Source organism: Amia ocellicauda, chromosome 2 (genome assembly GCF_036373705.1).
Source record: "Amia ocellicauda isolate fAmiCal2 chromosome 2, fAmiCal2.hap1, whole genome shotgun sequence".
NCBI lineage: Eukaryota > Metazoa > Chordata > Actinopteri > Amiiformes > Amiidae > Amia > Amia ocellicauda.
The window spans coordinates 2,195,884-2,223,837 of NC_089851.1; the positions used below are offsets into that span (position 1 = coordinate 2,195,884).

Here is a 27,954-nt window from a genome sequence, read left to right on the forward strand (position 1 = left end):
CACTACCCTTGATGTTGAAAAATTGCACAAGAAAAAGTTGTATGTTGTAATACTGTGCTGTCTGCACCTCATGGATACATTCTTGAGAAGCAATTATTTCAGGTGTCAGGTCAGGTCAGCTACTCTTCAAGTAAACCACACTTGTGCAAGACAGGATGTACCAAGAGGAAGTTCTTATTTTTACTTAATAACTGCTTTTGACTAAACCCATAATCTAAACAATAGACCCATTCACTACTTACATTTTGTAATGAAACTGCAAATGGCAATCTCAGAAAACTGGTACGAACCAGATTGTGTTTACAGTTCCTGGTGAAAACTGTGGTTTGTGGTTTGAAAGCTAATAAAAGTGCAATGTCACCCAAGGAAGTTGTCAAAATGATAAATGATACACACTTGTCTTTTTCTTGTGCTTATGATTATAATTATTTATCCAAATTATACTTTCCCTGTATGTTACAAAGGCTGAACATGGTTTATGAGGTTGAGTTTGAGTTGATCAGTTATGGATTACACTACTTTGATTTGTACGCAGTGACTGGATGACTTCCAGCATTTTCCTAAATCTTTGCTTCCTGATAACTAGTGTGCTGTAACGTCCTCAAGGACCAAAGGAAAGGATCCAAGTGCAGGCTTAGAGTTGAAGCAGATAATCCGATAAGGGCAAACGATAGAGCGTAAACAGGGACAGTCCAGGTCAATCGATCAAGCGAACAGGCTAGTGGGCAGATCCAAAAAGGGGTAAACGAGAGAGGGAAGCAAGAGGTCAATATACACGGTAAGGCAATCAAGAAACAATGCTCAGAATTGATCCAGGAGAGAATGCAAGACTTCACGATTATGCTGGGAAACAGAGGGGTTTAAATACTATGTAGGGGAGAGGGTTTGAACTAGGTGAAGGAGTGATTAGCCAATGGTAAAAGAGGAAGACAGAACAGGTGCACCTGTAAGGAAAGAATATGTAGAAACTGGTTGTGCTGGATAGAGGAAAGGAGAAGCACTAGATTAGTATTCGGGAGAGGGAGACCTCTGGTGGTAGGAGCAGGGGAGCAGGGGAGACCGTGACGTGCGGTCAGTCTTTGCACAGTGTTGTCTTGGGAGTCAGGTTTTTGAAGCAGACAGGCTGATGGACAGCTCTCCTCGGGCTGTGTAAGGGGATTCTCCAGTCTCAAGCATCATCACCGTGTTACCTGGGGTGCTGCCAAATATTCTGAGAGAAAGATACAGTACTTCATTTCCAAAAGATTGTTGTTATTATTATAAATGTCTTAGTAGATGCCTTTACACAGAGTGACCTACAGTAGTCACAACAGTAACACTCATATAGAAACAATAAATATTACAGTAGATGCATTTATGTATGAAAAGCAGCCTGTCCAACTGAAAATCCTAAACTAAAGGTACAAGAAGGTCAATTAACCACAATATACAGCATGAGCACTTAAAGCAGACCAGGCTCAGCGGCGCACAATAGAAGTGCATTAGTGCTGTAACATCCCAAAGAGGGTGTGGGTGGGGGCAGGAGAGGGGCTGAGGTAGATAATGTGCAGCTTTAACAGGTGAAAGGTGGTCAGGGCCTGGGGCGGTCCGGGCCTCATTGGTTGGTTACTCCAGCGCTTGGGGGTGAGGGTGGTGAGAGAGAGGGAGCTGGGGAGGTAGGGGGAGACCAGCTGAACCAGTTTGACCTCGGAAGGCAGTCAGGGACTGTGCGGTCCTGAACTCAGTGGGAAGGTCATTCCACCACTTACAGTAATAAACACAATGACAGGCATTTCTGTTGCTTTATTGTCCACACCAAGCCTGCTACACCACTACACCACTGTGCAAGTTGCTGACTCTGGATCCAGCAAATATCCCCAGACCATCACGCTTCTTCCTCCATGTTTGACAGTTGGTGTCACACACTGAGGAACCATCCTTTCACCTACTCGACAGCTACTGACAGAAACTGAGACTTGCTTACTTCGACCAGTGCTAAGCTGTGCTTGAAGCTGTTGTTCTGTGAACCGGCTATCACGCAAGCTGTTGACTCTCAGAAACTTGTCTTCTGATTCTGTTGTGGCTTTGGGTCTGCCAGACCTCTTCCTGTCAGAATTTCCTCCAGTTTCCAAGTGCCTTTTGATGGTGTAGGAAACTGTGCTTAAATTTCAATAAAAACTGGCAAAATGGGGATGTTCTAAAACTTTTGACTTGAAGCTGATGAAACCCATTTCCACAACACACTGAGCAAGAATTCTGACTTGTTTGGAAATGTGCCTTTTTCTCCACAGTACATAGTCTGGTTTCAGTGTTGACCTTGACTTGAATGATTATTTCGTTCAGTGAAAGGAATGAAGGCATATTTATTTTTCTCTCATCTCTTGTTTTTACATTATATTTTTTCAGAACGTAATTTCCCAGGGAACACATTGCTCTATAAAATTCATGCAGAAAATATGTCTGCATATAGTACAGCGAAAGAACCATGGAATCAACAGGGAGCTCTTTCCATTCATGTTGATTCTTTATCATTTTGTTCAAACTTTTACTGATATTATTTGTTGTTGATTTGTTGCTGAAGGTATTGCACATTGCTGGTAGAATCAATGAGCTGTTCCACATGATCTTTCAAGATTTTAACATCATCTTTCTTCCCTGTGTTTTTTTATCCAAAACTCATGATTCCGACAGAAAACAATACTTAGATGTAGAAATGTTTTCTTTAAAGCCATCACAATTCCTTGTTCTCTGTCCACAGTAAATGGAATCTTTGTGTACTTTTCTGAATCCATGCCTAGTCTACTTAAGACCCGCTTCCAAAAATCTCTGATGATGCTTCATGTATTTCCATTCATGCAGCATGAAACCTCCTGGGTAGACAAGATCTGTTTGTAAATCTGTGTTTCTCTCCAGCCTTAAAATAAGCCACAGAAAACCATGAACCAAATGCTGGAAGGGACTTCTACAGCATCAGCACTTGTAAAAATAGCCTTGCTAATATTTGCCTGCTTGACAATTAATACAATTGGCTCTGTTGACATATTAGTATTTCAAACATTAATATAAAACATTATACAGTTTATACAAAAAAATTAATACCAGCTCTTCACCAAGTAATGTATTAAATAATATTCTGCAGGACTTTTTTTTCCTTGATCAAACTGTACACATTCTTATAGCCTTCTTGTATTCCCCAGTTCTAATATGATAATATATTTTCAAAACATTTCCTTCACACCTTTTACTGTTGTGCTTATTAGATCCTTTTTGTTTCCATGCATATTGATCTAAACAAAAATCCATGTTTGTTTTGTCATACTTTGAGGCCTTGTATAGGTATACCTCATTTGCTTTTGGTTTGTTGGGTGGGTCTGAAGAAACGTATTTGGCATATTCACTGATGTTTATCAAAAGAGTTTCAGCTTCCTTAAGGGCAAAATCGGTATCTCTTTCCATAAAAAGTGACATATTTACACATTTGGAGGACATCACCCTATATTAAACATAATCACCAGCATAGTATGTAGCCCCCGTGACCTCAGTCAGGCACTATTGAGCTGCGTTTTGGGAGAGAGCAGACAGTCAGTTTACATTTTATATATTAAATACATTTCAAATTTCAAATGATTTGAAATACGTAAAATCACATAAACACACAAATATAGGTAGATACAGTAACTGTGTGAGAGAAAAATGCAAAGCCACTTTCATGTAGCTTATTAACATATATAGGTTGGAACACGTTTCATAAATGTTTAACTAGATTTTGATATTGCAGATGTAAAAAAAACCTAACCAAACAAAAAAAAATACACCACAGCTGTTATGAATAGTATTGGGAAACTATATAAAATATAAAGCTTGGGTATGAACTGCTGATATGTTTGAACATTAAACCAGATTTTGCGAGGTCCTGTGAGGTCCTGCGTAATTCATACTGCGTACTGGGCTTAACGTGCATTTGATATTGATTGTGTTCAGTTAAACGCCTGTTCTTTATTTCTTCCCCTGCATCATCCGTGGGCTTAACGTGCATTTGAGATTGATTGTGTTCAGTTAAACGCCTGCTCTTTATTTCTGCCCCTGCCTCATCCCTGCCCCAAGCCCTTTCTGTTTTAGAACAATTTGGGAAAACTCTGTTTACAAACTAAATCTTCACAAGAGTGAACTCTTCCCAATAAATCAAGTTGCACTAAAACTCTCATATTCAGATTGACACTTTAAGGTGGTTTTTGACAAGTTTGCTTATATGGGTATCATAGTAACTCGTAATTACAAAGATCTTTTTAAAACTAATTTCACCCCCTTAACAGATAGCATGAAACAAGATTTTGCATGTTGGTCTTTTCCTTTCACTTTGTTGGGCGGATAAATACTGTCAAAATTAATATACTTCCAAAGTTTTTGTATCTTTTCCAGTGCATTCCAATTTTTATTCCCAAATCTTTCTTTTATTTATTAGATCAAAGTATTTTGTCATTTATTTGGAACAAAAAAATCCCTCGCAATGGTAAAACCCATCTTCAGAGATCTAAGGCTTCAGGAGGTTTAGCATTACCTAATTTTCAATTCTATTATTGGGCCGCTAATTTCTGAAATTTGCTTTATTGGATGCAATCCCATTTTAGGCATGACAATCCATCTTGGATTCTCATGGAAACCGCTTCCTGTAAAACAGTTTCTTTATCAGCTCTGTTGTGCTCCTCCTTCCCACTTTCTTTCGCAAAGCTCAGCACCAACCCTCTTATTAGACAGTGTCTTAGGATTTGGATTCAGTTCAGAAAGTCGTTTGGTCTAAAGTCTCTATCTGTGCATGCACCATTATATGGCAAACACCTTTTTCCTCCTCTGGGGGATGGAACCTTCCATAATTGGCACACTAGTGGTCTTAAGTCTATGAATGTGTTATACATTAATAATCAATTTGCCTCTTTTACACAGCTTTGCCAAAAATGTGGCCTTCCCCAAAATATTTTTTTTCGATACTTACAGGTATGGAGTTTTGTCCAGATCAGAACGCCACAATTTCCATGTATGCCTCCTAAATCTGCTGTTGATTCCATATTAGACTTATACTCTGAACCCAAGGGTGCTATATCTAGAATATATTCTATTATTTCTTCCCTGTGACCCCCTTCTCTCTCCTCTATTACAAATCTCTGGGAGCATGACCTTGGTGTAGAGTTACAGGGGGATGTTTGGGATTCCATACTGAGGAGGATACACTCTTCTTCAATTTGCACATGGGCTAATGCAATTTAAAATTGTACATCGCTTACATTGGTCAAGGGTTAAACTTTCAAAAATGTATCCAGAAGTTGATCCCTCCTGTATTAGATGTAAACAAGATCCGGCTTCACTTTTTCATTTATTCTGGTCTTGCCCCAAACTTGCCCCTTTTTGGAACAGTATTTTTGACACTCTCTCTAAAACACTTTTAGGAGTAGTGTCTGAAAACACCCCTTTGAACAGATTCCAATTGGATAGTTTGGCCTTTACCACATTGTTAGCCAGACGCCTTATTTTATTCAATTGGAAACAATGTACCCCTCCCTCATACATACATTGAATTAGGGATGTTATGCAGTTTTTAAAATTCGAAAAAATAAAATGTACTTTGTGTGGGTCATCTATAACATTCTATACTACATGGCACCCTTTCTTGTCCTATGTTGAGCAACTCAGTCCCCAGTGTCTCTCAGAGGACTAAATGTGTTCTCCCTCCAGACCCCTCCTATGGCTTTGTATGGTGTTTTTATTTTTTTTCTTGCTATTAGTAACATTTGTGGGATTGACCGTGGATTGTATAATTATTTGTTTATTTATCTTAAGTGCTGCATTGAGCACTGTGGCTTTCCATGAGGATAATCTCTAATCAGTCCCTCTGTCATTGATCATTGTTTTATGTTTGTGCTATTTGTCTGTTGTTTTGTAAAAAAAATTGAATGATTATTGTTGTTATTTTGTTTTGGGATATATATATAAAAACTGAATAAAAAGATTTGAAAAAAAAAGAAAGGGATCAGGAAAGTAAAGAGGGAAATAGAAAGAAACATAGCTCTTGGAGCTAAAACTAATGCAAAGGGCTTTTTTCTATATTACAACAGCAAGAGGTCAATAAAGGAGGAAGTGAAACAGATAAAGGAAAAAAAATGAAGTATCTTGGAAAACAAACAAGATGTGGCAAATGTTCTAAATGAGTATTTCACAGAGGTTTTTACAAAAGAAAAAATTGATAACATGCTGTGAAGGAGCTGAAATCGCCTGACGGCAGGGTTGTCTTGCCATTAAACAGCACCCCTCCTTCACTTTAGACAGATTAGCCCACTAAGGACTATTGCAACATACACTCACCTAAAGGATTATTAGGAACACCTGTTAAATTTCTCATTAATGCAATTATCTAACCAACCAATCACATGGCAGTTGCTTCAATGCATTTAGGGGTGTGGTCCTGGTCAAGACAATCTCCTGAACTCCAAACTGAATGTCTGAATGGGAAAGAAAGGTGATTTAAGCAATTTTGAGCGTGGCATGGTTGTTGGTGCCAGACGGGCCGGTCTGAGTATTTCACAATCTGCTCAGTTACTGGGATTTTCACGCACAACCATTTCTAGGGTTTACAAAGAATGGTGTGAAAAGGGAAAAACATCCAGTATGCGGCAGTCCTGTGGGCGAAAATGCCTTGTTGATGCTAGAGGTCAGAGGAGAATGGGCCGACTGATTCAAGCTGATAGAAGAGCAACTTTGACTGAAATAACCACTCGTTACAACCGAGGTATGCAGCAAAGCATTTGTGAAGCCACAACACGTACAACCTTGAGGCGGATGGGCTACAACAGCAGAAGACCCCACCGGGTACCACTCATCTCCACTACAAATCGGAAAAAGAGGCTACAATTTGCACAAGCTCACCAAAATTGGACAGTTGAAGACTGGAAAAATGTTGCCTGGTCTGATGAGTCTTGATTTCTGTTGAGACATTCAGATGGTAGAGTCAGAATTTGGCGTAAACAGAATGAGAACATGGATCCATCATGCCTTGTTACCACTGTGCAGGCTGGTGGTGGTGGTGTAATGGTGTGGGGGATGTTTTCTTGGCACACTTTAGGCCCCTTAGTGCCAATTGGGCATCGTTTAAATGCCACGGCCTACCTGAGCATTGTTTCTGACCATGTCCATCCCTTTATGACCACCATGTACCCATCCTCTGATGGCTACTTCCAGCAGGATAATGCACCAGGTCACAAAGGTCGAATCATTTCAAATTGGTTTCTTGAACATGACAATGAGTTCACTGTACTAAACTGGCCCCCACAGTCACCAGATCTCAACCCAATAGAGCATCTTTGGGATGTGGTGGAACGGGAGCTTCGTGCCCTGGATGTGCATCCCACAAATCTCCATCAACTGCAAGATGCTATCCTATCAATATGGGCCAACATTTCTAAAGAATGCTTTCAGCACCTTGTTGAATCAATGCCACGTAGAATTAAGGCAGTTCTGAAGGCGAAAGGGGGTCAAACACAGTATTAGTATGGTGTTCCTAATAATCCTTTAGGTGAGTGTATACACAAACTTGTAGCCACATATCGCTATTACTGCTATGAAGTCGAGCTGTTTTTTTTCTGCGCAAAATGAAAATGCAATGTTTGTTTATAACGTAAAAGAAAAGACTGACCCAGTTACATGAAGAAATATAAGCCATCGCATGCAGGGTGCACAGTGTGTTAGATGGGGCATATTTTAATCTTGTTAACTGATACCGGGTTGCATGATAGTATAAAACTCTTTCAGGGGATTGATTTTATTACTGTTTGCAACTCCTGCAGTAAAAGGTCATGTTTAAAGGAGCGCACACGCCCACAGTATTGTAATTTACATCGGAGGCTGGGAAAGAGAAGTGATGTGTATTGAGAGGGGGGAGTCAGTAATAGTGTTCATGGGAGAGTTTACTGTGAAGGACATATTGTATCCCTGGCAGAGAATGGTATGATCTGGTGGGAGGAGCTTTGACATTATATACAAGGGCTCTGTTGTCCAGGAGCAGAGAGAGAGAGTTACAAGCCAGAGTGAGTGGATGAGCTCTGGACGGGTACCTTAAAACCCCAAATCTAAGCAAACAAAAACCAAAAAGAACTTGTTTGTTTGTGATTCCCCTCTCTGTTTATTGAGAGTGTGTATTTTGAGTTATTTAGTGTTTCTTTTGATTTACTTTGTCCTATTTCTTGTTTTGTTCCTGTATACTGCTCATTTTTAGTCTTCCTGGCATTAAACAATCTTAGACTTTCTGAGAATTGTGCTCCTTATTGCCCCTTCAGTATTACAGCACAAGGCTCCACGCTTACACATGCCACAGGTTAACAATCACTCCAGTCAAACCCTAAGAAAGATCAGGATAAATGAGGAGGAGGTACTAAAGGGACTAGAAGAATTAAAAACAAACCTATCACATGGGCCAGATGGGATATTTCCAACAGTAATTAAAGAAATGAGGGAAATTTATTTATAGGCCACTAACTAAAATATTCTAAATGACGCTTAGAACTGGGGATGTGCCAACTGACTGGAAGACAGCAAATGTCGAGGCAGATCATGTCTTACTAATTTATTAGAATTGTTTTGAACATGCAACTGCAGCTGTAGATCAGGTGAAAGCATATGATATGATATACTTAGATTTTCAAAAAGCTTTTGATTAGGTTCCGCACCAAAGACTGATCCTCAAATTCGAAGCTGCAGGCATTCAGGGTAATGTAAGTAGATGGACTATGAACTGGTTGATGTCTAGGAAACAGGGTGTCGATTAGAGGAGTCGCTTCTAACTGGAGTGAGGTTGTTAGTGGAGTTCCACAGGGATCAGTACTAGGGCCTGTGCTTTTTCTAATCTATATTAATGATCTGGACTCTGGGATAGTTAGCAAACTTGTCAACTTTGCAGATGATACTAAAATAGGCGGCTCAGCAGATACAATCTCGGCAGCACAGGCTATTCAGAGGGACTTAGATAATATCTGACACCTGGCAGATGAAATTCAATGTGGACAAGTGCAAGGTATTGCATGCAGGTAACAAAAATGTCCACTATAATTACACTATGGGAGGTACAGATCTAGATGAAGTAATGCATGAGAAAGACCTAGGAGTCTATGTGGACTCCTCACTTTCTCCATCCAGGCAGTGTGGGGAAGCAATCAAAAAGGCAAACAGAATGCTAGGGTATATTGTCAAAAGTGTAGAATTTAAAACAAGGCCGATGCCAAAACGAGCACAATGGGTCGAATAGCCTCCTCTCGATTGTAAACTTTATTATGTTCTTATGTTTCGTATTGGTGAACCTACTTGAGTATGGTGAATCTGGGCCCATAAAACGTTTGTTTGTCATCTTAAAGAATAGTGTTTTTTTGGTATACACAGATGCGTTGTAGGGCTGGAAATCTTTATATGCATGTTTATTTATTGTGATTATTTATTCTTCATGGAAATTGATCAAACTCTGGACTGACAGAGCTCGGGTTGGGCAGGGAACTTAAAACATGAATTGGGATTTACATTTATGAAATTGTTTTGTGTATAATCTATGTGCTCTGCTAATGATAGTTATCTATGAAATTGCTCTATATATGTATGCCATCTAGAGTTGTACTTCTTTACCACCTACCCTTGGTGTAATTAAGTTTCATGTTATAGGGTTAGTCAGCACAGGGTGTAGTCAGGAGTCTTATATTTCTCTATATATCTGTCCTGCTCACCTTTGCAAAGTTTTTTATTTTTATTTTTATTTTTTCTTGACCATCAGCAATTCCTAGCGATTCCAGTGTACTACTGCCTGATCTTCATCCCTTGTTCTCTGGACTGCCCTGTCTATTTGGTTTTCCCAATTGATTGACCTGCTGTCCGTTTACACCTCGGACCCTTTGCACTGTCCGCAATTCGATGCTACCTTCTCTGTCCCTTGTTGGTGTCCGATCCTTACCAGAAGTGTTTTCTAAGGTCTATTAGTTCGATATTGGTTGTCACAGTTTTATTCATTGGTGTGTGTGTCTCACGAATGTCCTCATGATGTCCCCTTGACACAGGACTGCAAGATCCTGCCCAGCGGGGTGAGTAGCACAGCCCTCAGGACACTCTGAGCACAGTGGCTGAACACTGGGCCACAGACACAGCTCTCAGACACACACCTTGCCAACAAATCTCTGGTCTCATACACAGGCTGATAAGGAGTGTTTTCTGTTTGCCTTTCTCTGTTGTTGCAGTCTGTCCTGTTTACTGTCCCTGCTCTCTCTTGTGTGTGTAAAGGTGCTGAGGGTCTGTAAGGCATGCTTGGCAGTCACTGAACCCGATTTCCACAGCTCCAAGAGATACATCGACTGAGATACATCCCCTTAAACTCAGAAACTCGGTATTATGAACATAGATCTGAAAATGATCATGAGTATATTTTGGCACAACAGAGATATTAAAATGAATCCTATATTTTTAAGTATAGATAATACCTGTTGTGTTTGTAGTAGTGGAATAATAATATATTTGAGATTGTTTAGCTTTGTATTGTATTAATCCATTTAATTTTTATTGTTGACAGCCACATGCACCAGAAGCATGTTGAAGACTTTTAATATCAGTTTCAGCCCAGAAGCCTATCTATCTGCCCCCCACACACATTCCCTGTAGCATCATCAGCTGCTGGGTCCTGCAATTACAAAATCTTTTTTTAACCACACAGTACAACGTGAACAGTAATTGTGATCAATATAACTAATGACGGCAATAAATATATATCGTAGTGTCAATCACTGAGGATTGCTTTGTCTTTGTGCTGAAATCTCTGTCTTGCAAGCCACCAAAAGTCCCAAAACCCACATGATAGTATAGCAATTCTTCAGGCTGTGATGCGGAAATGTCGCTGCACTGTGGAAGGGGGAGAAAGTCAGCATAAGCAAAAATATATTAAAAACAAAACTATAAACACACATAAACCCTAAGGGCTGACAGCTGACACGATGCCACAGTGTTGAAGGAGCCGGTGGGTGGTGTGGCAGCTGCTCCTCCTGCTGGTGACAGGCGAGGTGGGGCTGTGGGTTTAAGCTGGACAAACCCACACGGCCTCAGTTAGCACAGATGCCACACGAGGAGACGGCCAAGGATGTGCAGCGCCATCTGGTGGTTAAACGTTGCTGCACCGGGGGGTTGCTGCTGCTGGTCTTAACATAATGGAGACTGTTGCTTGCAGGGAGCAACCCCCCTCTGGACTAAAAGGTGGACAATGGGGAGGGAAGTGACCCTATGTAAAGAGTTGGGAGTGTTAGAGGGGCTCTGTGTTGTTTTCCTCTGTTCCCCATTTCCCTCAAGACTGACCTTTATCTGTCTCACCCTGGCTGTGTCAGAAAGTGTCTGCTCCCTGCTTTTCCCAAACTCTGTTTCAAAATGTTGTCTTTAATATTGGTCAGAACTAAGAGCGGTTTCTGAATAAAAGGAAGTGTCTTATCACAGTAGTGTTCAGTGCTCTAGAACCCCCCCCCCTGTTTTCAACATTTACAGAGAGATTCAAACCCAGGTCCCAGGACTTTGTACATGTGAAATGTAATGATCTTGTACATTTTTGCTGTTGATTGAGAGTGCAGCTGTGAGGTATTTTGCAGGAACAAGGCACAAATTTAAAACAAATCATGTTTAGTTGATATCTAATGATATCTAATGAACTGGGGAAAATATGTGAAGTTACAATAAATAAATAAATAAATACATTTTCATTTAAGTTCTTCTAATTGGGCATCATTTCGCTACATTGTAAATACAGGTTTAAGAAAGACATAATTTTTTTTTTTTTATACAGTGAATTTTTATATGGACACTTGTAATTTATTGTAATTTGTTCTCTTAGGGTATGACCTATGTTTCATTGGTGTTGAAAAGGATTGCTCGTGTCTATTTTTGCATCCCCCCCCCCTCTCTCTCTCCCTCTCCAGAAGCTCCTCTAATCATATAAATAAGTAAATAAAAAACAAAAAACAATTTAAATCTTTTCCGGAATTTCCCTACGGTTGTGGGTTTTTGCACTACTCCTTATTATTGCTTATGGAACTGCTAACTACAATAAACATGAATCCAGAATCAAGGCTATAAAAATTTGAAACTGACAGGAAGCAGCTGGTTTTCTCAACTCCAAGGGCTGTGGTGTTTGCATCTCATTGTGGTGCTCCTTTGGTTGCAAGTTAAAGTGGTGCCCAAATTTTCAGAGTGTAAGGATTTCTTTTACAGGGATACTGCACCCAGAATGCTGTAATGATCTGTCAGAACTACTGCTTCAGCACTTTGTATTCCAGACATCATCAGATCCCCTGTATAGTGCCCATTACATTACCTCACTTGTCATTTTGCAGACACTCTTATCCAGGGCGACTTACCATTGTACCCATTTATACAGCTGGGCATTTTATTGGGGCAATCTAAGTGAAGTGCCTTGCTCCAGGGTACAAAAGCACTGCCCCACGCAGGAGTTGAACCCACAACCTTCCAGTTATGAGTCCAGAGCCCTAACCACTACTGCTACACTACTACAGAAGGAAGAATAGACACAAGGTTTATTAAACCACAGGTATTATTATCATGATTATTGTTGTCATTGTTGTTTTTTCCATACATGCCTGCTTATAAGGCTTCCGCAGAAGTTTCTGATTTGTAGTCTTTGCACAAGAAAATTCATCTGTACATATCTGTTCATTTCAATGCTGTTTTTATTTAGTAATTGTTGTCTAATCACTAAATTACCAACTTGTTTCTCTCCAAGATGCCAAAGACTTAATATAGAAACCCATCAAGCGATCAACGAGGATTACCATTACACAGGCTATGACATTTAAACCCCAGTAGCTATCAGAGTAACGATTGCCATATTGCCACATTGACTTTAACCAATGCTGTGCCCATGGATCCATGTTTGAATCAAGGCCAATGCCAAATGACCAAAATGAATATATCCTTCTCCCTCTACCCATTTAAAACGTGGTACCCAAAAACAAACTAGATGTGCCCACATTACAATGTTTGCCTTTGGATTGGAAGCACTCTTGTCTGCTGATTGCGCTCCAAAACCAAATGTAAGGAACTCCAAACACATATTTTACCTGGGGGTCCAGTCAGGATCCCACTCTGTCTTTACCATTTTAACTTTAAAATGTATTAAACTTCTCCTGTAGGAATTCACATACAGACACATATTTTAATGCCATTATGCCAATCCTATCTTTGCCAAAGATGGGGCTATATCATTGGACTTTATTGTATCTCGGGTTCCGTCTGGCTTTGACTGCCACTAACTGCCTTAGTGTACAAGGATTTCCTTGCATAACATAGGGCTTAGTAGGCGTTGCAATACCGCTCAGTTACCTTGGCATCTCTCCCCGCAGATCTGTCTTACCTGGAGTTCACCCTACTGTGAACCTCCGCTGTACAGTCAACCTTTCTATTTGTTTTACCTCTACTTTTCCACAGGTTCACTTTAAATTACAATCTGAGAGCCTCAAACAATCCCGAGATCAAATCTTAATATTATAGGGTGGTAGATTTAAAAATACTCACCCTTGTTTTGGTCCCGGGAGTGAAGGCAAGTTCAGATCCTCGTTTGTGACGCCAAGTGTAGAACCCATCTCTAAAATAACAGGAAAAGTCATTGAGATAAAGCAAATAGAACTTTAATCAAGCTGGCTTGGAAGCACCACGTCAGGGAATTCCTTCAGTGAGAACTTAATGTTTACAATCATGAGTGCAGCTTTATAGGAAAATGACGTAGAATCTTGTGGCCGTTCATCCAATCAGAGGCTTCAAAACATGCAAGCTCTAGAAAGTTTGTAGGCTGCCCTTCCCAGGGGAGGAGGTCATCATAGAGGCAGATGTCTGGTCCCGTTACAGCATACAAACAGTACGATCTTGTGGTTTTCTTAACAACGAGGTAACATCTTTAGCTTTGAGAGGAGAAACAGGAAATCCACACACAGACAAACCCAAGGGTGGATACATTCGGGAAAACCCACAGGTGATATATTCGGAGAAACTCGTTTCTCTTATCATACAAAAACAGAAGAAGCATAGAGAATAATTTCATTAGGATGCATCTTTAACAACCACTTTGTTGGTTTTGCTAGGCTAGATAAAGCTAATGTGCTCAGTCTGTATACAAGCTATATTATATTCTATATAAATATCAATATAAAACATTATATAATTATCACAAAACACTTTCTTCAACTTTCCTATACAGAGTCTTCACGAAGAAACACACAGAACGGAAACACCTCAGCGAGCAGCAGGGCAGCAAGCAGCAGAGTCGCTGCAAATCCTTAATGACTGGGCAGGAGAGAGAAGGCAGTGGAAGACGGCAGAGAAGCAGTGTGTGTAACAAAAGTTTCTTCAGTGGATTACAAATCCTTGTAGAGAAATTGGACAGGACCCGAGGATCCAGTGCAGAGCAGATCGGCAGAGCGAATTGACGGCGAGAGACTCCGAGGAGGCTGGTACTTTGTGCCCTGTATCAGTTATAACTATTGTAGCAATAAACCTTTACTTGCGTTACTCATACGTGTGGTGGTGCCTTGGGTTCCATGGGGGGGGGGGGTGGAGAGAACGTTTATGGGGTGCGACGAGCTCTTCCCTCGTTAAAAAGGAAGTGGCGTTGTCTGGTTTTGCGTGGTCACCCCTTGCACCCATAGGTGGTGACACTAATATGTTATAGCTTACTATTCACCATTTGTAAGCAGTTTTCAGGTGTATATTTGTGTCAATAAAGCCCTCTATAAAATGTATAAGTGCACTAACTGTTATAAATTGTGTATTAACAGCTTGTAAACCATTTATTAAGGCATATTCATGTAAACGTATTTTGAAGTGTTACCAAATATTTATTAGTGTTATTCACAACCTCTTATTCCAAAGTGTTAGTGTATACTGAATTGCTTTAATTTAGAAAGGCAGTGAGATATTGTTTGTTTTCCCTCGTGCTGCTGCTGCAGGTGCTGATGCCGTGTCAACACTGAGAAAGACCAGTGTCTGGAGAGGAGCATCAGTCACCATCCCTTGTCACTACGAGGACAAATACAAAAGCCATGTGAAATACTGGTGCTCTGGATATTCCTGGACAAGCTGTGAGTCTCTAAAAAGGACTGACTCTCTAATCACACAGAGTGATAAAGTGTCCATCTCTGATGATCCAGCCCAGGAAGTCTTCACTGTGACCATGAGGGGACTGGTGACGGGGGATTCAGGCTGGTACTGGTGTGCTGTGGAGATAGGGGGGTACGGCACACCTGATGACAGAGCATCCCTGTACCTCACAGTTACTGAAGGTATGATCTTAAAACAGCACATGCTTGTACTGCAGCTGCACAATCATGAACTTGCTGACCTCATAAAAACCTGCATTCGAGCTCCTGTGAGCCACGAGTTTCATTTTCAAAACAGTTGTGAATACGGACCTTCAATTCTTACAACACTAGAATCATGATCATTTCAAGCTTTCATCATTTATCAATAAATAAAAAGAGACATGGACAGTGGCAGGTTCAGTTCCAGTCTTGGGTGTCTGTGTGCTGTTTGCTGTTCTCCCCGTGGCCTGACCCGACGCCAGGCTGTTGAGTGTGAGGAACGTGACTCTTCTCATGATGGTCAGTCGGCCTATAGACGCCTGTAGGAGAAGAGCCTGCTGTGTAACTGCTGTAGTGAATTAGCAGCCCAGCGGCTGCAACGCACTGCTGTAAAGCTCTGTATGTGTTTAATGTCTCTGTCTGCAGACGCTGCGGTGCTGTATGTGGTCAATGCCACAGTAACAGGACAGATAGGAGGGGAGGTCAGTGTCCAGTGTCGATATGGACACCCATACCGGTCCAGACAGAAACAGAGGTGCAGGAGTGGAGACTGGACTTCCTTTGTTTTCTCTGATGCCTACTGGGACAAGTCTTGGAAACGTCCTGCTTCTAAAACAGATGTGTTGTTGAAAGTAAAGGCCTTTGTGTATTTCTGTGTAATAACAGAGTTGTGTGAGGATATACAATTGGCAGTACTGACTGTTTCAAAGTGCATTTCTATTGATATATTTGTTTAACTTTTCACCTGCAGATTACACTACAGGTGCAGCGTGTTGCATGTTTGATCTCCACTGTTCTGTACAGGAACAGTTAATCCTAACCTTTAAAGACCATTGAAGACAAGAATAATGTCTCTGCAGTAAACATACTGAGTCAGCTCCCTTCCTGTTCGATGCGTAAACCTTATTTATAACCTCTATCATCAACATCTCTAATAGAAGCACCATGTGTCAAAATAACTGAGTTTCTTTATATTTCCTCTGGCTCTGTTGATTCCTCTTCCTTGTATCATTGACTTGAAGTTTGTAGTGATACTTCCACCAATACACGCACACACACACACACACACCTACATGCACACACACATATATACTGCTCCCCTAGATCACCGCTTTAAATCTCTTCTTCATTAGTCGGATAGTCCATAGCCTCGGTGTACAGACTCCTAATAGCATGTGGTCTCCTGCTTCTGCTGATGGCTGCACTCATAGTCACCTGGAAGATGTGCAAAAGAAAGAGTAGTTTCCTGTGAAACTATTATTATTATTATTAATAATAATAATAATAATAATAATAATAATAATATTATTATAATTATTAGGTGCAGCTGCAGATTGAGGGGCTCGCTAGCCGGCACGCATGTCCACACTGCTGGGAAAATAACCCGTGTCTTTATTTAGAGGAAAGGAAGAGAAAGGTGGAGGAAGCAGAGGAACTCCACAGTAAGTTGTTATTGTATGTATGTCAGCAGCTTCGTGTTTTATTCAAGAAGACAGAATAAAACAGTCAGGTAGCAGATGGTTTACACAAAACAGGAAATTAGACAAGACACTTACAAAACTGCAAACTGTAAAACTGAGAAAATGTAGAGACGATGGCAGGTTTTAGGAGACATCTGAAGATTCACTAAAGGCTCCTGCTGAAAAGTGTACAACTATATTACATATATTAGAGACATGTTCATGAATGTTAACAGACATTTAAACAGTTATATGCTTTAAAATAACATATTTCCATTCCCAGGCCTCCCCGATCCCAGCGAGTGATTTGATGTACGCTGACGTTTCCTTCCAGAAGAAAGACTTGCAGCAGAAAGAGATACATTTTTTTTTTATGAGTGACAAGATGCAAAAATAAATAAATGCATACATACATACTCTACATACAGACATACATACTGTACATATATAGATATGCATATACATCTAATATGCTCAAACGAGAAAACAATCATCTTGAAAAGTAATTGATCTTTGCAAGTGAACACAGGGCAATATGGCGCTTGCTGTTCAGGAGACCCATCTTTTCCCTCCCAGCTGCACAGTTTCTAGAGTCTCAGAGGACACCTTCACAAATAGCCTAGCTGACCACAGGGACAACATTGGAGCGAGTGAACACAGGGCAATATGACGTTGTGGCCACACATACATGTAGACTCCGGAGGATATTGTCAGAATACTGCAAAATAATGTTTATAATAAGAATTACACTTGCATAACTACATTGCAAATTAAAAAATATTAACAAATATCAAACCACAGAGAATAAAACAACACTCAAAAGCCCAATGTATGTGCAATGTATGTGCATGTAGAGTAATGGAGCTGATGTGCTGAGATTGCAGAGTTGGGGTTTTGAAATGTGCTGAAGCCAAACTGCCACAGCAGAGAGCATGACACCGGCACATTGTGGGGTCCGCTGGGGTCAGTGTAGGACATGGGGTTAGGGTGACACGTTTCTGACAACATGTTTCTCCTTTCATATAAGTCAAAACCAAGATACAAGCAAACTACAAACTCGCAACTACAAATTAAACACATTTGCTGGAACACACCTATTACGGTATACTAACGAGTCACAGAGAGTGTGTATTGCTTTCAGCTGGCCACAGAGATGTGATTTACCATGGGCAAATCACAGTACAGTGCCAGAAAACTGACGTGCCCCCCCTAAACCTACGCCTATGTATGCTGTACTGTTCTGTATTTCTCTATGCTTCATGATGACTTCAGTTTGCTTGCACTGTACTGTGATTTGACCATGGTACACTACTGTCAACCAGTATCAGGGTTTGGGCTTCTGTAAGCAAAATACCGGCTGAAGAAACTGTAATAGTAGACATGAATCTTCGCCATGCTGGAGGGAAGAGCACGACACCAGCCCTGCGAACAGGACAGTGAGATGTTAGACACTATAACTGTTCTGCTACCGCACACCCCCTTGCAGGGAACTGAGAGGAGAAGCTGCAGATCAGCACAGTGTGAAACGCCGTGCTGTGGAAGCAGACGTTGTGCATCAGGGTGCCTGTGACACTGTGTGCTCTATTGCAGGCGGCACCCGACCCCCACTCCCGTGTGACCTACAGCTCCCTGTGCTTCCTGGACAACACCGCAGTGCCGAGCGGCCCTGGGGGAGTGGGCCTGTTGTTACACATACTGTGGGTTCACTGTTGGATTTATAACAAGCTGCAGAAACACTACAATGCAGACACTGGGGAAGATGTGGATACTTGTCTGCGAGTTGAGGCTCTAAAACATGATTTTGCCAATATTTGAAAGTCTACCCTGAGTGCCACCTTCCTCCACCCTCCTCACACAGCATGCCAGCAGGGCCACAGGCTACTTCGTGCCCATCCTCCCCTCCCAGCTGGGGGGGCAGCTACCAGAGGTTGACAGTTCAACATCTTTCCTGTAGCCTCACTCTGCTGCAGAGGCCCTCGTGTCAGATCTGAACACAGACCTCCACACTGTGTTACTTCACCTCAGCACAGCTGAACTCTTTGACACACCCCACTGTGTCACCCCAGGAAAGCTACACCTGTCACGTACTGCGGTTTGTCAGCGGTACAGCTCAGGAGACACAGCAGTATAAACAAGAGGCAAGCAGAGGCCTTGTAAAAACATTTTATTGAGTTATAACATCACCACTCATGATCACACAGTGTGGGACAGAAGATATCCACTAAGCAATACAGGACTGTCCTAGAGGAGGCCACACACAAGGCAGGCTAATAAAGCATGCGGTAAACAGTGTAAAGTATGGAGCACAGTTGAGCTGAATGACTAGTCTGTTGGGAGGTTATTTAAAATGCTGTTCTACACAGAATATATTTAAGGGTGACTGCTGTATAGTACGGTTAATTGCCATCAAGCCGAGGACCTTGTCAGTTTAATAAAATTCAGTTTGCCAAACCATCATAATTGTCCTTTTTTATCTGCATATTATTATTATTATTATTAGTAGTTATTGGCAGATAAAAAAGGGACTCCAGAAGCTCAACTGTCCGTCCCTGTGAATTTATTCAAAATGTATATTTAATTAAATGTAAAAAAACTAACAAGTGCCTGAAACTCTGCTCAGTTCAGTTTCCTATTCAGATCTGCATGCTCCTGATGAGGTCTGTGCGGTCGGCTACAAACCTAAACCACAGACCATGAGCTCAGAGCAGGTGCTCCTGACACCGACACACACAGCACAATTCACTGGCACTGACTAATCAGTACAGTTAATATCAGACAGTTAAGCATGCAGCTTATATTGAAACCATAGCAAATATAAAATAGTTGGATACAATAAAAAATACAAAAAGAAACAAAATATTTCTAAACCATTAACAGCTAAAATAAACGTAATACATGGAAAACCGAAGGAAATACATTCACAGAGTAACATTCATTATTAAAACATTTAGAAAAATATAAAGCAATATAAATCAAATGGTCAGATGTCAGTATTTAGAAAATCAGATCTGTCCTGAGAATGTGATCCCTGTTGCAGGACTCAGCGATGTCCCTCTGCCCCTGTATCTCACACAGCCTCTGGCACAGAGGAGACAGAGAGGGACTGGCCAGCATTCAGGGCCCTGTAGAGAGTGAGCGGGGCAGATCAGAGAGTTGGGGGGGGGTGGTCCACAAACAGTCTTGCTCCAGTCATGCTAAACTATGAGACACTTTACCTGCCGCTGTGTCCAACTCGTCCAGGTAGTTTCCAATATCATCATACAGAGAAACACCTGCAGAGCATGTCAGAGATGAACAAACACACAGAGAGCATGTCAGAGATGAACAAACACACAGAGATCATGTCAGAGATGAACAAACACACAGAGATCATGTCAGAGATGAACAAACACACAGAGAAAATGTGATTATGTATCGCTTTGTCAGATACATTTTAATCACATCTGTGCTTTCACCCTAGTTTATGAAAAGACAAGCAGAAATGTTGTCTGTTTTATTCCACGTGAAAACCTCGTTGTCAGTCTTACTTGATTATAACAACTTCTCTACATCCTTAATAATCATGAAATCATGTTCAATATTGCAGTGACTCTCTATCCTGCCGACAGACAGCCAGAGCCAGCAGACCTGTTTCATTGGCACAGTGCTTCTCTTCAGGATCCGGCGCCTCCGGGCCGCACGCTGAGCCCTGAGAGCTTTTCCCCTGTGAGGCCGCAGCTCCGCCTCCTATTGCAGCAGAGACAGACACGTGTCAATGCCTGAGGACACCTAAGACCACCCACAGAGCAGCAGCCCCCTCACACAGAAGCCCTGGTCTCTGTGGATCGAGCCGCTGCTCACCTGGACCCGGAGCGCTCCTCCCTGAGAGGCCTCTCTGCCCGATTCCGTTAATCGGCACATTGCTCTGGACTGGCGTCCCACAGGAAATCATTTCACACGGGTTAAATGCTGCACGGCCGAGCTTCTATCTTTTACAATGACTGCAGCTGATTGTACTGACGCTGACTGTGTAATGAAGCTCTGATTGTCAGCGTTTAAAGCCAAGAAAGAGTCAGGACAGCGAGTGGAAACAGTAGAGATGCTTGTATGTTACAGTGAAACAGACCTGAGAAAAGAGTCAGAATTAAACTGGCCAGCGGTATGACACAGGACCTAGGGGTCACTGAAGAGTCGAAAAATCCGGAGAGAGATATATGTTTCCAATCAAAGGTTTTTATTAAAAGCAGCTGCAAGTAAGAGGTTCAAGAGGCGATCTCAAGAACAGTCTTAGAGAAGTTACGAACTACAGGCACTTTTATGCAGACCAGACAGGAGAGAAAGATAACAGGACCCACATGTCTGTCCCGTGAGTTTGGTTTCTGCCTGACAACTCGTTAGGAAAACCCATATATGGTTAAACCGGGGAAAATTAATGCCTACGTAATGTTTAATATAAGGGGGGTTTGTACGATGTATCAAGCCCAAATTGCTGGAGAAAACTGGTTCTTATCAGACTCTGTTCCTCTGGGTATCAGGGTTGCACTATGGCACAGTACCACAGCACAGTGAGACAGTGACCTTGTTTGAACAGACACACAGGGGAAGAAATGCAGTTCATCAGTCACAATCCTGATCTACAGCCCCTATCTGTCAGTGTTAGAGTGCGATAGGAGGTGTGCTGTGCAGAACCACAGGTAACGTACCGCCGCCCCCCCCCTCACTGACACCGTCCTGCTCTTCAATATCATCATAATCTGCGTCGAGCTGCGACTCCCTGTCCTCTGTCCCTCTGGAGTCGCCGCCGCCAACATCATCATATCCGGCTTCTGGGAGGACAGTGACAGACAAACACAATCCTATTGAAGAGGCGCACAGATCAATACTGTCACTGTAGTGATTCTCACAGGTCTGTACACTGAGACACGGAGCTCTGAGAACTGAGCAGCACGAAATACTGAGACATCAGAGCAGGGCATTCAGAATGAACATGTGTTTGATATGAGTCCAATCTTATTTTTATTATAAGATATGTGCCTTTAAATTGGACAAAGTCCAGTGGCTAAATGCAGTAGCTGAGGCTGCTGTAGTGTCTGTGTATTCACAACCATGTACTTTACCTCCAGATTAATGTGTGTTTATTATGCAGGGTTTAGTAAGAACTGTGTCACACATTCATGTTTCAAAGCACATCACAAAATGAGACACAGCAGCCATGGGAACACACTGAGACACAGCAGCCATGAGAACACACTGAGACACAGTCATGAGAACACACTGAGACACAGCAGCCATGAGAACACACTGAGACACAGCCATGAGAACACACTGAGACACAGCAGCCATGAGAACACACTGAGACACAGCAGCCATGAGAACACACTGAGACACAGCAGCCATGAGAACACACTGAGACACAGCCATGAGAACACACTGAGACACAGCCATGAGAACACACTGAGACACAGCAGCCATGAGAACACACTGAGACACAGCAGCCATGAGAACACACTGAGACACAGCAGCCATGAGAACACACTGAGACACAGCAGCCATGAGAACACACTGAGACACAGCAGCCATGAGAACACACTGAGACACAGCAGCCATGAGAACACAGTGAGACACATACATGAGAACACACTGAGACACAGCCATGAGAACACACTGAGACACAGCAGCCATGAGAACACACTGAGACACAGCCATGAGAACACACTGAGACACGGGTTAATACAGGTGTAGAGACAAACTCTCACATGCAGTCAGAGACGGACCTGTACAGCCAGTGTGTGTTTCTCCGGTGTGTAATAATGTGGCCGCCTGTCCTGCTGCTGCAGCTTTCTGAGCCGTGCTGCTGTGGGTTTCAGAGCGGGACACTGGCATCTCCACTGTCACTCCTGGAAGAGGAGACACAGTCACTGCACAGACACACTGCGGCGCTCTGCTCAATGGGGGTCACTCCATTTCAGCTTCACAATTTGTTACAAAGAGAAACACAAAACATAATCTGCCAGATGAAGATGGTCATGTGACCTCACTGGCTGAAGGCCCTTCACTGGGACCCAGTGCTGTACGAACCTGAGAGCTGGGCTCTGTGGGATTGATACCGGTGACACTTCTGATCGATCTCTTCATACACGGCTTCATACTCCTTAGACAACCCTGTAGGACGAACCATTCACAACGTCAGCACTGATATTACTACACAATTTTCATTTCTACAAGTGTGGCTGTTTCTTCTCACTCTTACTGTATAATATATTAAAGTTGTATGTGTGGGAAACTATGAAAATATGAACGTCTGTTAGTCTCATTATTTCCAACATGTTTTTAATGGATAGACATCTCTTTAGTAACAGTCAGTCTGAGAGATAAATGACACGAGTCGTGTGAAGTGCCAGCCTACCTGTGTGTCTGCGGTGTGTTTGAATGAAGAGAGCCGCTGATACCACACACAGAGGCAGCCCCAGAGTCACACAGCACACAATCAGACCCACAATCCACCCTGTCCGTTCTCCTGCAACGACACACTTCAGTCAAACACAGACAATAACACAATCATGAATAATTAACATTTTTAAAGTTCATTTTCAATTTTCAGTGTCAATTTAATTTGCGCTCCACCATTTACAGAGACAAGCAGTGGCGGCTGGTCAGAGGAGGCAAGGGAGGCTGAGCCTCCTTAAACATTACTCAGAAATTATGGTAGGTAAAGAAATAAAATTGACTTTTATTTTAATCACTTTCTTACAAAATTGTTCATACCTTGATGACAATGTCCATAATATATATAAAGATTTTTTTTCTTTTTCATTTTCCAAGATACGCAGGCGATATCATACGCTCACATTCATTGATTGTATTGCATGCAGGCCACAGGAGGCTGAAAGCAGAATGGCTCCTCTCGTTACTAAATTGACCAATCAGAATGGATGTTCAAATATTGCAGCGTCATTTGTTTCCGTCAAAAACACTTTCAAAAAAGGCAGAAGGGAGGCAAATTGAATTGTGCCTCCTTCTGCATAAATAACCAATAAGCATTGATCTCCCATTCCTAAACCAATTAGCATTCATTATCACATAGAAAGCCTGCCAATGGTTGGGAACCTCACTTTAGCCAACATGGCTGTAATCACTAGTGTAGATTATTTGTTACAAAATAATTTTGTACATAGGCCTACTTAAGAAAAACTACAAGTGAAGAGCGACTGGCCCGTTTGGACAAAATATCAATAGAATCCAAATTACTGAAGGATCTCAAAGTGAGTGGACGTTTGTATGACAGGACCATTTATACATTTGCGACAATGAGGGAGCGGAGGATGGCGTTCATTTACAAATAGGTGAGTAGAAATGTTAGACCGAATGGGGCCCTCCATTCATACTTTAATACATTTTTGGATTGGATTGATAAGTCTGTAGACAACACTGTGATTTGTTCTAATAATTTCCTACTTTCACAAGTGTTGCTGATGGGAAAGATTTAAGTTCAGTCAAGACACTCACATGATGATTTGAGCATTTATTGATGCCATAGACATGGAAATAGGTTTGACTTTGGCGGAGTGGATGTACAGAGGAAGCACTCCCTGCCTCTAGCATTAGCGAGCACATACATAGAAAATGAGGCAGGGAGCAAATAGAGTAAAAATCTCCCTGATGGATAGCAACATACAGACAACACGGGGGAGTTGGGGATGGTGGAGGGTGGCAGCAGCACAGAATAATACAGCAACCGGTGGTGAGTGTACGCGTATCCGTGTGACTTTTCTACTGCCGCCTTATCGGACATGAACCTCCGGGCTGAGCAGCTGCACAGTGATGAGTGAGATAACGTGCTGCCCGAGTGCCAGGCCTGAACAAGGCTTTGCTCATCTGTTGTCAGCTTTATATATTCAGACATCCTAAGTCTCCTGCATTTTAATAGCGGCTCCCTGACGCCCGCAAATTATATAATGGCATTGAACTCTCTCTCGCTCGCTCTCAAAACAAAAGCAAGTTCCGGGATATTGTATATAATTTGCAGGCGTCAGGGAGCTGCTATTAAAATGCGGGAGACTCCTGGACCTTCCGGGAGACTTGGAATGTCCGATGTCTGTATAATATCTGCATATAGGAGCCTAATTATCACTAAAAAGGTGATAGTCTAATAATGTTTAGTCATAGCTAATGATCAATTTCAATTTACACCTCCTCAGAAAATTCCCCCACCAGCAGCCACGGGAGACAAGCAAAGCAAGAGACATCAATGCTGAACAAGGACCCAGCCTTACGGATATGAACACAATACGGAGCGACTGCACTGAGAGCCTGAACTGTACCTTCTGCTGGATCAGCAACAGTGACAGGGGCATCAGATCCTGCAACACAGAGACACTTCATCACAAACTCATGTGACGATGATATTCAGCAATAAGCCACCTGCTGCTGGACTGAAGGTGAGCCGAACGGCCTCCAGCCCCGAGTCCAGAGCGTACCTGCGCAGAGCACAGCGGCGTCCTCCTTGTGTGTGCAGTCATGGCTCCCCGGGGGGGAGGAGCGGCACTCCAGCAGAGCCCTCTCTGTGCCCCTGCAGCTCACCTCGTCCAGCCACAGCGTCCCGTTACCTTCACCCCAATGGGCCCCCTGGAGTGCGGAGAGGGCGGAGCCACAGCCCAGCTCTCTGCACACCACACGGGCGTCCTGGAGATCCCAGGAGTCGTCGCACACCGTCCCCCAGACCCCCCTGAGACACACCTCCACCCTGCCCGAGCACCGGCCCTCCGGCCCCACCAGCCTCAGCCGTGGCCCTGGACACCATTGAGAGACAGTTTAGAGTATTTACAGCCCTGGGGAGCCCTGGGAAATGAGAGGTGATGAAGCCTGACTGCCTGGATGCTGGGAATCTGTGGGACTTGAGTCGTCACAATTACACAACAGATTGCTGCCAACCTGAGACATTTGAACAAATAAATATTATTTCCAATATGACAAATATATATATACTGAATATGTTTTTACACAGATGCATTTGACAGATTGATTTAAAATGTCACCTGTACAAACAGCTCCCTCCTTGTCTGTGTCCTCAGGAGCAGTTGTGACTGCAGGCTTTCTGGTGACCTCTGTGGAACAGGAAACAGTGTTACTGCAGAGAACAGCTCTTTCATGTGCATTTTATAATGAGTATATCGACAGAGAGATCAATAGGAAGATTGATAGATAGGTAGACAGTCTCTTCTCACTTGCACACTGAATATGCGCCACCTCAGAGTCCTGGCACTCATTGTGCCCCCATGGTGCAGCAGGACACTGCCACAGGACAGATTCGTGCCCTTGGCAATCCACCCGGTCTAACCATTTAGGACCAGAGCCCGTTTCATACTGCTCCCCGTCCTGCAGAGAGCCGCTGTCTCCGCACTGCAGCTGCTGACACACCGAAGCGATGGTGAAGGGCTTCATCCCATTGGAGCACACGCTGCCCCAGGTGCCATTGTAGAGGACGTCCAGTCTCCCAGCACAGTGGTGCTCAGCACTGACCAGACGCAGCTCCTTGTGCTCTGCAGGGATCAAGACACAGCGCAGCATGAGACTCTGATCCATGAACCGCGCTGGAGTCCAGAGGCACGGAGGGATTCCCAATGAACGTCTCGAAGGGCTAGTGGTGCCATCACTGTTATAGCCAACATCATCAGAGACACACTAGACATCAAATGACCAAATGAACTTCAGGTGCTCACTGTGAGGCTTACCGGAACACACCACCCCAGCATCCTCCTTGTGTCTGCAGTTGCGCCTCTCCCAGGATGCTCTGGGGCAGTCCCACAGTGCCGTCTCATTGCCACGGCAACTGACGTCATCCAGCCAGACGGGCCCGGAGCCCCCCCCGAACTCAGCCGACCCCGTGGCTCTCAGCGCCTGACCACAGCCCAGCTGTCTGCACACCACACTGGCGTCGGCCAGGTCCCAGAGGTCATCGCACACCGAGCCCCAGGCGCCGCCATGGTACACCTCGACTCTCCCGGCACACTGACTGCCCCCGCCGGCCAGACGCAGCCGCCAGTGCTCTGTCAACAGCAAGCAAAGGGTTAGTGGAGCATCCCCAAAGTGCTGGAGTGTGAGTGTTGACAAGTGTGAGAGAGCAACACAAAATCCAGCCCCACCCCCTAGTCACTGAGCGCCTACCTGAGCAGCGCACCCCCACCCCCCCACTGGTGCTGCCCGGTCCAGAGCTCAGTGTGAGGGTGCAGTTCTGCAGCGCAGGTTCCTGTCCGGTACACTCCTCCGCAGTCAGCACCACGGGCCCGTCTCCATGGCCGTACTCAGTGGAGTTAGAGGCCAGCAGCGCGCGGCCGCAGTGCAGGTTTGTGCAGACAGCGCTGGCGTCCTGGAGATCCCACTGGGAGTCTAAGACTCGTCCCCACGAGCCGTTCCACAAAACCTCCAGCCTCCCCTCACAGCGACTATCTGTGCCCCGTAGACGCACCTGCCAGTCTGCGTCTGGAAAACACACCAGCAACTCACTTAATATGAAACCACGAGTATACACATGTATGTGATCTTATCTTGGGTCAATTTTGCAGTTTCTATCCAACTTTCCATAATACAAACTGCTTTAATTGTCTAAAAAGTGTATGAAGATACACACAATGCTGTCAGAAACTGGGGTCTGTATGTGCATCACTTTACTTTGGGTCAAATGCGACTTTGGCCAATTGAATTGAATTGATATTGAATTTTACTCGATCACCATTATGGGAATAACACACCTGAAACACACACAATTAATTTAGTCTCAGTGCTGTGTGTGCTGAAGGCAGGGTGCTGTACCTGAGCAGACCACGCTGGCCACACTGCCCTGACCACAGTCCTCCTGGTCCCAGGACAGAGGACAGTCCCCCAGGCGCCCCTCGCTCCCGCTGCACTGGAACCTGTCCTTCCACAGCGGGCCACTCCCGGCTCCATAGGGGGCTCCTCGGGGGGTGGCGGCGGCCCCCCCACACTGGAGGTGTCTGCAGATGACATCAGCGGTTTGCTGGTCCAGGTGGCGATCGCAGACTGAGCCCCAGAGCGCCCCACGAAGCACCTCCACTCGCCCCGAGCACCGGCTCTCTCCCCCCACCAGCCTGGGACCCCCCTGTCCTGGAACAGCACACTGACACGTTGGTGGAGTTTACAAAAGTCACACTCTGTTAAAC

The 27,954-nt window shown here is 43.4% G+C and overlaps 2 protein-coding genes and 1 long non-coding RNA gene across 3 annotated transcripts in view; 2 read left to right on the forward strand and 1 right to left on the reverse strand.

The window, feature by feature from the left end:
• LOC136761995 (uncharacterized) overlaps nt 1-14,550 on the forward strand; it is a 40,106-nt gene extending 25,556 nt beyond the window's left edge. The window contains exon 2 of the long non-coding RNA XR_010820422.1: nt 14,240-14,550. This is a non-coding gene — a long non-coding RNA (uncharacterized LOC136761995). The remainder of the gene's footprint in view (nt 1-14,239) is intronic.
• A 29-nt stretch (nt 14,551-14,579) lies between these two features.
• Nucleotides 14,580-16,111, forward strand: LOC136712151 (uncharacterized). Its single transcript, XM_066688699.1, has 3 exons — nt 14,580-14,612; nt 14,942-15,346; nt 15,665-16,111. The coding sequence occupies exons 1-3, from the start codon at nt 14,580-14,582 to the stop codon at nt 16,073-16,075; spliced, it is 849 nt and encodes a 282-aa protein (XP_066544796.1). The 3' UTR covers nt 16,076-16,111.
• A 3,801-nt stretch (nt 16,112-19,912) lies between these two features.
• LOC136712167 (scavenger receptor cysteine-rich type 1 protein M130) overlaps nt 19,913-27,954 on the reverse strand; it is a 50,524-nt gene continuing 42,482 nt past the window's right edge. The window contains exons 13-23 of the mRNA XM_066688700.1: nt 27,587-27,898; nt 26,942-27,256; nt 26,509-26,823; nt 26,002-26,316; nt 25,255-25,566; nt 25,099-25,137; nt 22,856-22,939; nt 21,481-21,603; nt 20,426-20,524; nt 20,014-20,070; nt 19,913-19,920 (exon numbers count right to left, since the gene is read on the reverse strand). Of these exons, the coding sequence (XP_066544797.1) occupies nt 19,913-19,920; nt 20,014-20,070; nt 20,426-20,524; nt 21,481-21,603; nt 22,856-22,939; nt 25,099-25,137; nt 25,255-25,566; nt 26,002-26,316; nt 26,509-26,823; nt 26,942-27,256; nt 27,587-27,898 (1,979 nt within the window). The remainder of the gene's footprint in view (nt 19,921-20,013; nt 20,071-20,425; nt 20,525-21,480; nt 21,604-22,855; nt 22,940-25,098; nt 25,138-25,254; nt 25,567-26,001; nt 26,317-26,508; nt 26,824-26,941; nt 27,257-27,586; nt 27,899-27,954) is intronic.

Coding starts and splice junctions, on each gene's coding strand:
- LOC136712151 (XM_066688699.1), top strand. CDS start 14,580: ATGGGGGGGGGGGGTGGAGAGAACGTTTATGGG. Junction 14,613..14,941: donor GTGGAGAGAACGTTTATGGG/GTGCGACGAGCT, acceptor GCTTTAATTTAG/AAAGGCAGTGAGATATTGTT. Junction 15,347..15,664: donor TCTTAAAACAGCACATGCTT/GTACTGCAGCTG, acceptor AGACGCCTGTAG/GAGAAGAGCCTGCTGTGTAA.